The sequence below is a fragment of the Perca fluviatilis genome, chromosome 21, assembly GCF_010015445.1.
Source record: "Perca fluviatilis chromosome 21, GENO_Pfluv_1.0, whole genome shotgun sequence".
NCBI classification, from domain to species: Eukaryota; Metazoa; Chordata; class Actinopteri; order Perciformes; family Percidae; genus Perca; species Perca fluviatilis.
Genome location: NC_053132.1, coordinates 24867835 through 24878689, shown reverse-complemented (window position 1 = coordinate 24878689; position 10855 = coordinate 24867835). Strand labels below are relative to the sequence as shown.

Here is a 10855-nt window from a genome sequence, read left to right as displayed (position 1 = left end):
ACGGTTTCAGGAAGCTACATTTTTTACTTTGTAAAGAGCTTTTTTTTTTTACACAGGGAGAGATTGTCGCGCCTCGTAATTCATATTCAATGAGAGGCGAGTAAACAGGTAGGGGGGGCGCGGGCAGTTTGATGGTGGGTGTCAATATACGCGTTGTTTTCACGAATGGGATCGCCCCGCTTCCCAGCATTGCACGCTAGTGGGCTCGCCACCAGTTTCTCTTCACTGACCACTGGAAGCAAATAAACAGTCTACACCCTCCTACGACCGCGATGGCTGCAGCTGATTGGACGAACGCGTCACGTGGGGCTGGCTGCTCCCGAATTAATTTCAAAACCGACCATAATGGCGGCTCGTTCAGGAGACGATCTCATATTTTATGAAAATCGTTCACCGAAACGCGTTTCTGAAAACACTTTAAGTCGGCTCGCCACCTCTCAAAAACTGACGGAAATCTTTTGAACTGACCATTGTCGATCTGAAAAAAAAAAGACAGATTCAGCAACTGCACGGCCTATTTCTCGCTTAAAATGTTTTCTGAAACACGTTTCGTTGAACAATTTTCGTAAAATAAGAGATCCTATTCCGAACGAGCGGCGATTATGGTTGGTTTTGAAATTCGGGAGCAGCCAGCCCATGTGACTCGTTCGTCCAATCAGCTGCAGCCATCGCGGTTGTAGGAGCGTGTAGACTATTTAATTCCTAGTCATTGGTCAGTGAAGAGAAACTGGTGCAAGCTCACTAGTGTGCAATGCTGGGAAGCGGGGCCATCCCATCCGTGAAAACAACGCGTATATGGACATGTGCCGTGACAGGCGACACACGCACACAAAAAAAATATAACAATACCTCAATTAACTACATAAAACACTTTCTTACTGTGTAGATTTTATAAGATGTTTTGTACTGTGACAGATAAACAGCGATATATATGAATCCCACTCGCTCACCTAAACTCTTGAGGAAGGCACAGAGTTTGTGGGCAGCCTCCGTGATGTCCAGGCCAAACTTGACAGCAAAGAAAGGCAGCGACTGTGGACACACCGACGCTACCAGTACCTTGTGCTTCGACACGTCACACTTCTGACAGGGACAAAGAAACAGAGGGGACAATGCAGGGTATTGTTCAAAGTGCAACAAGACAACTTCCTTGACCTTCTCAGGTTTCTGAGGCAGTTGGTTGCGCATTCTACCTTATTGAGTGCCAGAACGCGCTCCACTTCCTCCAGACTCTGCTGAGAGATCTTCAGGCTCTCCTCCTCTGATAGACAGCCATCACAGGATAGGCAGGCACTCAGCAGCAACTGGGATCCTTCATGCTCCTTATGGGGAGAAAGAGGAGTGTGTTAGGGGGAGGGATTTAGATGATTTATATCGGAAAGGGGTACTACAGTGATTTACTTGTGGACTTACATAAAGAGTCCACTCCTTACAAGAGATCGATTTTAAAAATAGAATGGCCAAAGCAACAGAGATGGAGATATCTTGACTGTTAGCAGGGTCCAAAATGAACACTCTCCAAGCGCCAAACATTTGGTGAGTAAATGTAGGTATGGTGAAGGGTATGTCATGATGTGGGGCTATTTTAATTCCAAAGGCCACGTGAACTTTATCAGGATGCATAGTATCCTGGATCCATGAATAATAATAATAATAATAACTGGCCTTTCAAAATAAAAATCTGCCTGCCTCTATGGGAATTTAACAAAGGGGTGTGTATACTTACGCCCCCTGTATTTTAAGGAAGAACATTTATTTATTTACAATACATTATTCATTCACAAAGAAAATTGGTGTCCTTAAAAGTTGGATTTTTCCTAATTTTTTTAATTAAGTCATTAAGATCAATTTCCAAAAGATGATTTTTTGTTCCTCTTTTTAGTCAACTTTAGCATGCGTGTATTCACTTATGCTGAGCACTGTACTTTCTTCCGTTCCTCTGCAAGTCAGAGGTTTTTACACACACACACACACACACACACACACACACACACACACACACACACACACACACACACACACACACACTAATAGCTAGCATTTACCTCAGGCTCATTAATTAGCCATTATGTGGTGATTTTTGGCAGGAGTTAGCCAGCCTTCAAAAAGAAAGCCCGATGAAAACGGAGAACTAACCAGCAGGACTCCCCAACCACAAGGTTTCGTGACATATGTTACAAAAAAAAAACCTGCAAATTAATATTTTGGCCAAAAATATGCTTGCCCGGTGGGTTTTTTCATTAACCTGCCAACTCGGCCAGTGGGTTTAAAAGTTAATTTCAGACACTGACTGTTCCTACACTACATAATGCAACTTGATACCATCTTTGCTTCCATGCCTGGTAAATGCACACATTTTTTGAACCGCAAACAGTTGTAAAGCAGGTTTTTACAAACTGGAGCGTTAAAATAACCTGGGGGGTATTTTCTAGTCTTTAGAAAGCTCCTCCCTAGCGTCACATGACATTATACAACTGTTTGCACCTTTAATAAACAACCAGAAGAGGATCGCCTAAGCCAGATCAATCGATTATACATTAAACCTGGGAGTTAACAGCCATTACCTGTCCATTGACTTCGTCTCTCTCCTGGTGGGAGTTGGCACCTTCATCACTCTGTTTCTTGTTGCACTGTGCGGAAGAGCAATACATATTAAATTCACGATTGACAGCAAGACGACATTTTGTTCAGAATCAGCAAGTATGAGACTATAAGACAAGATTTATAAAGCAACGCAGTGATACTGATCCAGAAATGTACCTGTTTGGTGCAGTTCTCACACTTCTCTTTTCGCTTTGGCATGTTGACCTCTGACATTTTCCTTGGTGGTTATCTGTAAATTGAGGTTAATATATATACAGATCACAGCACCATTAGCTTCCCATTGTTGATCATTTCCTCACAGCATGTTCCTCCTGAAGCTCTGGCATGATGACTGTGTCTGCAGCCTGCTGCTGTGTGATGTTACGTCAACTCCACCCTCCTCTGACTTTCCCTTTATCCTATCACAGGCAGCCCTCTTATCATAAACACAGCAGCTCTGTACTGGTGGGAAACTGGCAATGAACACAAACTAGTATCCTGTCATTATATTTAAATGGCTCGTGTTAATTGTATACACAGTGCCAACAAAAGCAGCCACAAAAGCTATTAAAATACATTACACACGGGAGCTATCATCCTGTGAAAACCCTCACATATTATGAATACACTATGTCACACTCCTATGATGCAAAATACGAAAAGTGCTGATTCTGGGGGTGGGGGGGTATTTAGCTCGTGCTCACTTCAGCCCCGACTAACGTTAGTTGAAAATATTAATCATTTGTGACGTTAGCTAATTAGCTACGTCAAATAGCTACCTTAACTGCGTTATGCAATTCATGCTAAATTGCGTTACAGCTCTTTTTCGGATGATAGGTAACGTTAACGTTAATAGTCACTGTGTTTGTTTAACTGTGTGTTGGTTAAACAGTGTGGCAGGCCCTGTGCTCTGTGCTAACATTGCAAGGTCGAACTCACCGGACGGTTTCTATTTCACTGCTCTTTCAGACAAAGGGATAGAAAAAAATGCAGAGGACAGTCAGAAGAGAAGCACTGGTATATATTAAAAAAAAAAAAAGACAGCAGCGCTGATACAGCACGGCAGGTGAACTCTGCAGTTACTCAGCACACTTTTACTTTCAAGTCAAGTCGCCTGTGGGAGGTGTCACCGTCACTGTTTCGCTTAAACCTGCGCGGTTATTTCATAATACCGGTAACGTTACTCAAACTAGCTAGTGCTTTCAAAGGCGTCGAGGCTTCTAACTAGTATTCAAGCCAGTCATGTCTATGTACGTCCGACTCCATTGTGTACCACGGTACCCCGGTGTATCCAGGACGCATGCGCAAACGTAATAGTGATCTGCTCCGGAAACGGTTTTTGCCAAATTGCCTGTTGAAGGCATGGGTCATGGATGTATTAGGCATGGGTGGGAGCCATTGACATATAGGTGGGAACCAGAGCAGAGCCGTTTAGAGCAGAAACCGCAAAAAAATGGTCAAAAGAGTTAAAAGATTAACCCTACTTCATTACAAAACGAAAAAAAAATGCCATTGTGTTGCAGGAAAACGAAAGGCATCTTTTATTTTGAAGGCGGCGAGAAAGTGAACCTGTCCAATCAGAGCAGACGGATCCAGGAAGGAAGTGTCCCCCATGCAGAACAGTTGTTGCAATAATATGAAAAGAACTTCCTTATAATTCAGTGCATGTGTTTCCTCGTACAAATGCTTCATCTGCAAGGCGAAAAATTACAGAAAGAAAAAAGAGTTTAAGGTAAGCGATACAACATGTCATTATAGTTGGTATCTTTATACAGTTCTGGTGAGACAGTGATGTGTGGGGAATTCTTTTCCATCATATCCAATTAAAATCACCAGCAGGAGCATCTTTCTTGTCTTGTTGGGTTTTCAGATCGAATTAAAGGATCTGTCCACCCAAATTGAAAAAAAAAAATGTTGAACGTTTTCTCTCTTATCTCTTGTGATATGAAGCCATTCAGTTTGGGTTTCATGTGCTGAGATATTTAGACATCCACCTCTGAGACGTCTGCCCCCACCCAAATACAGTGGAAGTGGTTTGACTTGATTAATTTGATTAAACCCATTTAGAAATATGCAACATACAAGCTCCAAACTGAAATAATGAAGATCTTAAAAGTAGATTTAGGGACATTTGAGGCTCTGTCTTAAAATGTCTCCTCTAGACTCCCTGGTGATGAAACAGAACCCACATTAAGGCAATGAGAATTTATTGTGCTTTAATGGTGCATATTCCTTAACAACAGTCTTTTTATTAGGGGTGGGAATCATCAGAGGCCTTACGATACGATATCATCCCGATACTTACGTCACGATACGATATTATTGCGATTTTAAACATATTGCAATATCCTGCTATATATCGCAATTTCATTAACTTTTTTCCAACTTCAAATTTTTCCCAATTTCAAATGATGTCCCCAAAAAGGAAACTTTGTCAATATCTGTTTTATCTAAAAAGATACATTTCTCTGTTCATCTCACTTCAGTTGTATTACTGCAAAATGGGATTGTCAAGCAGACAAACTGACCAACACATATATAATAATAGATCGATACTCGGCGTCTGTGCATCGACACAGTATTGCCACAGAAAATATTGCGATACTATGCTGTATCGATTTTTTTTCCCCCACCCCTACTTTTTATGGTAGACATTTTGATACATCATATTAGTAATAAAATAAAAATGTAAAAAAAACCTGACTGCTAAATGGTGGATTACTGGTACGCTTAATTAGAACAGAGTCATTGTTAGTGTTATTAGAAACCCACTAATAACGGATGAGCAAGGCCTATTTCAGTACAAAAATGAAAGAAAAGCATTTTTTCTCACTTAGATAAATAGAGATATTGATCCCGAGGGAAATTTTAGAAGAAGAAAAAAAAAAACGGAATATACAGCAAAATACATTAAATTGATGCATTTTGACCTTCTACTTTTTGAAGGTGGTGTGAAAATGAATCCCCCCAATCCTAATGTCTTAAAATACCTCTTCAGAGCAGGGCCTCAAGTTATGGTAATACAGCAATTAGTGTTACTGTTAGGAACTCCTGTTGCTCCTATAACAAATCAAAACATCTGCTGTGAAAAAAAGGCCTACTGAAATAGCACAAACATATACTATACATTAAGGCTGGAGCTTTTAGGGTCACTGGGGTATAGTTTAGGCTTAGAATAGGCTTTTTGTATGTATATATATATACATACAAAAATATAAGGAGAATATTGATATTCTTGCCTCTATTCAGATGGGATACATGACAGTAGAGGAGCACAGCTCCACCCTGCTCCACCTGAAGAGATCTCCGGGCATTCGTTCCTGGTCTCTTCTTGTCGGTAAGTGTTCATACCATACCTTACCATACAATCAAATATACAATACACCTCCCAAGCTAAGCCGTCCACTCTCCCCTCAATATGTTCAAACTCTGTAACTAAATTCCTTAAATGATTAAATGATTCCTTGCACTATTGGACTATTGGACTTATTTGCACTACCACCATGACACACACTCTCATAGAGCACCTTACCACAGAGCACCTTACCTGCCCTGTCACTGCAAGCGTCTCATGCTTATACATCCCTTAATACATTAATGTGGATTTTTTTATTTAGTATCTTTTTTTTTATTGTCCATATTATTCATGTGGATTTGTTTATCTGTTATTTTATCATCCTGTTATGATGTATGTGTATGCTGTGTGTGATGTCTTTAAGCTACTGGGACCTTGGATTTCCCCTTGGGGATCAATAAAGTATCTATCTATCTATCTATCTAAAACATCTCCTCTGCTCTCTGTCTGTATTGTCTCTAATAATAAGCCTCTCATTTTAATTGCAGGTATAGCATCTGTTGGGCTGGCAGCTGCCTACTACAGCTCAGGTACACAAACTGGATTTACCTAATTTGTTGATCAATTTGCAACTTCCGATTTACATAAATTTACACATTAACTTTCCACATTTGCTTATTTTATTGTATGTGTTGTATGGATCACACAGACAGCATCTTGTGGAAGCTTTTCTACGTGACCGGCTGTCTGTTTGTAGCCATGCAGAACATGGAGGAATGGGAGGAGGCTGTGTTTGACAAAACCAAGAACCTGATTGAGCTCAAGACGTTTAGCTTGTACGCTCTAGTCCTGACGTTGTGGAAGAAGGGTCAGGAGAGAGGTCAGTAACACCACAGAGCGGGTTACTCCGTACAGTAGTCTCCACTGGCTGTTTGACAGTGGAGAATCGTAGATTTAAATTTTTTTTTCCCTTTCTCTCTCTCTCAGTTGTGTTGGATCTGACACAGCTGTGTGACGTCTGCGTCCAGGAAGAGAAGGTTCGCTATTTGGGGAAGGGCTACTTACTGATGCTGCGGCTGGCTGCCGGCTTCTCCTACCCCCTGACTCAGAGTGCCACACTGGGGGGACGCAGGTAGGTCTGCTGCTAACAGCTCTAACACATGAAAGTTATCATTCTTAAGATTTGAGTTATTTCGCATCCAGCACCACAGTCCTGAATTTACTCAGTAATAACTAGGGCTGGGGACCGAATGCACTACTTTTTAGGCACGGACCAAATTGCCTCTGAAGTATCTGGTATGGAAAAAATGCCTTGTCATTCAGTACCCAATTTCAATACCTAAATCTCATCACCGTCAGTGAGCCAATAAGCACGCAGAATGCTTCTACCAAGATCTAATAATGTTTGTGATTGGCTGTCTAACGTTACGCGTCGTAGAGGCAGACAGGATAACAGAGACAGGGCTCACTTAGTAAGCACTGAAAAATAAATAAAAAGGATTGTGCCGGGGTAGCTCACCTGGTAGAGCGGGCGCCCATATATAGAGGTTTCGGCCACAGGTTCGACTCCGACCTGCGGCCCTTTGCTGCATGTCATTCCCCCCTCACTCCCCTTTCAAGTCTAAGCTGTCCTTTATAAAATAAAGGCCTAAAATGCCCCCAAAAAATTATCTTAAAAAAAGAAGATGATTTGTGCCGGAATGTTGCAATTTATTTTAGTTTTATAAAATTGGTACCGAAAAAAGTATCGTTTAGGAACTGGTATGGAAGTCACATATCGGTACCGGTATCAAACATTTTTGAACAATACCCATTCCTAGTAATAACCATTCAATATATTTGCATTTTATAATTGCCCATCTATGAAGAAGGGGCCTCTTCTCCTACGTAATGTGGAAAACAACATTTGATCATGCGTTTAATATTACGCAATGGAATGACGTTGCTAATTGTCCTCTTTATTAAAACAACATGAAGTGATGAATTCTTTCAGAGCATGGTGCGTTTGCCTGCGTAGTAAACCGATACAAGTTGCTCTCCTTCGGTTTGCTGTTCTTGTTTTGCTGTCGCCAGTGTCCGGGACCTCTATTATTAAAATTATAAAGAAATATTTTATTGTTAACAATGCGTCAAATTATAAAGTGTAATGTAAAAAGTATCTCTCAGAACAAACCCACAGATAAACCACCTAGCTCTTCAGTTCAGTCTCTTCGAGCTCATGGTTTTGGTTTTACGTTTTTGGTTCACTCTCACAGCTCTCATTAGCCTAGTTATTTATTTTTATTTAAAAAAAACTAATAAACCCACTGTATACTACCTGCCCGCACCAAACAACATAGTGGCATGTTTAGCAGATAAAGAGACAGTTATTTTTTGAGAAGTTGGTGGAGACCAAAATAGAGCTAAAAGGAGTGTGAATATTGAACATTGGTCAGGTGGCCAGAAACACGAGTCAAAATGAATTCTAATGTTGCTTCGCGTCTGCTCTACATGTTTGCTAACTCGGTTACCATTTCAGCTTCATAAGGTGAATTTCAATTTCAGTGTTGTTTGCGGCTTGGTACAATCAATGAATGCAGTTTTAAGTAAGTATTAATAGTATTAATATAATATGTGGATCCCTCACAGCGCAACCGCTATTCATAGTCATCCACAGAAAAAAAGATTGTACCGTGAACAGTCATGAATGTATTTACAGTTTTTGCCCACAGATGTCATTATGAGTTTTTTAGTCTATATATCGAAGACGTCCTTTATTTCAGCCGGATGTCTGTCACCTTCCGCTTCCTTTGTGTTGTAATTTTAAACTCCGGTGGATTTATGAAGTTTTCTGTTAAAAAAAACCCCGACTAAAAACAACCTATGAATGTACACATGTTCCACCAAAACAAGTTCCTTCCAGAGGCTATATTGCAGAGGCACCTGCGTCCGGCGCTTAGCGATTGTGATTGGTTTAAAGAAACGCCAATAAACCAGAGCATGTTTTTCTCCCAATCCCGGAACGCTGTGTGGACTCGCAAGACCCTCCTGAGCAGCGCTGTGGAGGAAGGTCTGGCAAAGCGAGACTATCAGTTGTTACTTATTGTCTGATTTATTTATTTATTTTTTATGATTATTAAAGTCGATATTTAATAATCATAATATTTGGAAATAAAAAAGCAAAACTAATATGCTTTGTATAACTAGCACAAGATAATGCAGTATATCCGTGTTCTCCTTCTCTTCTGTCTGTTACCTGTCAGCGATGTGGAGGCGTTGGCTGCATTACTGAAGCGCTTCCTGGGGCTGGAGGAGCTGCAGCAACGCAGGCAGCAGGAGGAAGAGGCAGAGTACGGAGGGGAGGAAGATTCTTTGGACAACAACAGCAGCGATTCGGACGATCAAGCAGACAAACTCTGATCTCCGTGTGACTTGCAACCATCATTCATTTAGGGGTGAATGGTATTGCTTTGGCATTACAGAGGAAGCCTATTATTAGTGATGCCCTCACTACATGTTATACTTTTAGCATTTGTATGAAATACCAAGAAGATAGCCTCTTTCGGTTTCTCCTCACAGACTTCCTTCATCATATTTTTTTTTTTTTGTATGTCAGTTGGGGTTATGGCAGCCTCAGGAGGCTATAGTAAAATGTTTTTTTATTTACTTTTCATGTGAACTGGGATAAAGAAATCCACTTAAATGTTTTGTCATGCAAATATTTCATGGTTTAGTCAAAGATTTCTACAACAGTTCCAGGGAATATGGAAAAAGAGACTTGTATTGTACTGTAAATGCAGCCCACTGGTAACGAATAGCATGTCTAAGCTTTTTGTAATTACTATTTTGGGAATACACTCCAGATTACAGATTTACAGTGCCTTCCTACTAATAAGTGTTTTGCGTTTAGGTCAATGGAAAGTGCTTTCCCCAGTTTTTTTGGACCACCCAGTCGATAATCACCTTTGGCATGTTTATTCATACCCAGTCCGCAATCCGGATGAAAGCATGTGCAAACTGCAATTAAGCATGAATGATTTTTCATGGCTGAATCAAGAGTTAATTATACGTGAAATGAGTTGAGCTGTTGTTGTTCTGTCTTTTAACATTAACAAACTTTTTTTGTGTGAACCAAAGACTAAATCTCAGGCAAACACTTTAGTGCTTTGGACCAACCATTTCTTTCTGAAATCAGGACTGTTTAAATGGCTGATGGTGAACGTCATTGTGTTCTCTGCTTGAAAGAAAATGAGAAGATTTTTTTTCTCGGTTATCTTTATTGTCTTTGTTTTACTTTGATACATTTGATTGAATTATATAAAATTGTTTTATATGTAAACCCAAAGTCTCCTTTTAATACTGCTTCCTTTCTATGCTACAATTAGTGCAATTTAAAAGTACCATGACATGGTGCTCTTTGGATGCTTTTATATAGACCTTAGTGGTCCCCTAATACTGGATCTGAAGTCTTTTATATAGATCTTAGTGGTCCCCTAATACTGTATCTGAAGTCTCTTTTATATAGACCTTAGTGGTCCCCTAATACTGTATCTGAAGTCTCTTTTATATAGACCTTAGTGGTCCCCTAATACTGTATCTGAAGTCTCTTTTATATAGACCTTAGTGGTCCGCTAATACTGTATCTGAAGTCTCTTTTATATAGACCTTAGTGGTCCCCTAATACTGTATCTGAAGTCTCTTTCCCAAAATTCAGCCTTGGTAAAGAATTACAGCCACTAGAGCCAGTCCCACAATGAGCTTTTATTAAGGATAATATGTGCCATTTCTGTGTCTGTAGCTATTGAGGAGGAGAGAGGGGGGGTCAAGGTGGAGGTTGGGGGTGTGGCCTTGACCAAGTGCCACTTGGCTCGTTTGAAAGCCATGATGTCTCTCTTTCTCATGGGTGGGCCAAATTCTCTGGGCGGGCAAAACAGAGAAAGGAGAGGTAACCTTGCTCCTTATGACCTCATAAGGAGAAGATTCCAGATCGGCCCATCT

The 10855-nt window shown here is 40.5% G+C and overlaps 2 protein-coding genes across 2 annotated transcripts in view; one reads left to right on the top strand and one right to left on the bottom strand.

The window, feature by feature from the left end:
* narf (nuclear prelamin A recognition factor) overlaps positions 1-3880 on the bottom strand; it is a 13877-nt gene extending 9997 nt beyond the window's left edge. Inside the window, exons 1-5 of the mRNA XM_039788386.1 lie at positions 3523-3880; positions 2761-2833; positions 2565-2630; positions 1194-1322; positions 951-1083 (exon numbers count right to left, since the gene is read on the bottom strand). Of these exons, the coding sequence (XP_039644320.1) occupies positions 951-1083; positions 1194-1322; positions 2565-2630; positions 2761-2817 (385 nt within the window). The 5' untranslated portion in view covers positions 2818-2833; positions 3523-3880. The remainder of the gene's footprint in view (positions 1-950; positions 1084-1193; positions 1323-2564; positions 2631-2760; positions 2834-3522) is intronic.
* A 144-nt stretch (positions 3881-4024) lies between these two features.
* Positions 4025-10196, top strand: LOC120551173 (cytochrome b-245 chaperone 1 homolog). Its single transcript, XM_039788387.1, has 6 exons — positions 4025-4315; positions 5833-5920; positions 6427-6468; positions 6588-6758; positions 6866-7010; positions 9121-10196. Exons 2-6 carry the CDS (start codon positions 5833-5835, stop codon positions 9275-9277), a joined length of 603 nt encoding a protein of 200 aa, XP_039644321.1. The 5' UTR covers positions 4025-4315; the 3' UTR covers positions 9278-10196.
* Positions 10197-10855: the final 659 nt, after the last annotated feature.

Bases quoted from the DNA above. Each gene is read 5' to 3' on its own strand.
- LOC120551173 (XM_039788387.1), top strand. From the start codon at position 5,833: ATGGGATACATGACAGTAGAGGAGCACAGCTCCACCCTGCTCCACCTG. The intron at 6,469-6,587 runs GTACACAAACTG...TGGATCACACAG, and splicing joins AGCTGCCTACTACAGCTCAG to ACAGCATCTTGTGGAAGCTT. The intron at 7,011-9,120 runs GTAGGTCTGCTG...GTTACCTGTCAG, and splicing joins GCCACACTGGGGGGACGCAG to CGATGTGGAGGCGTTGGCTG.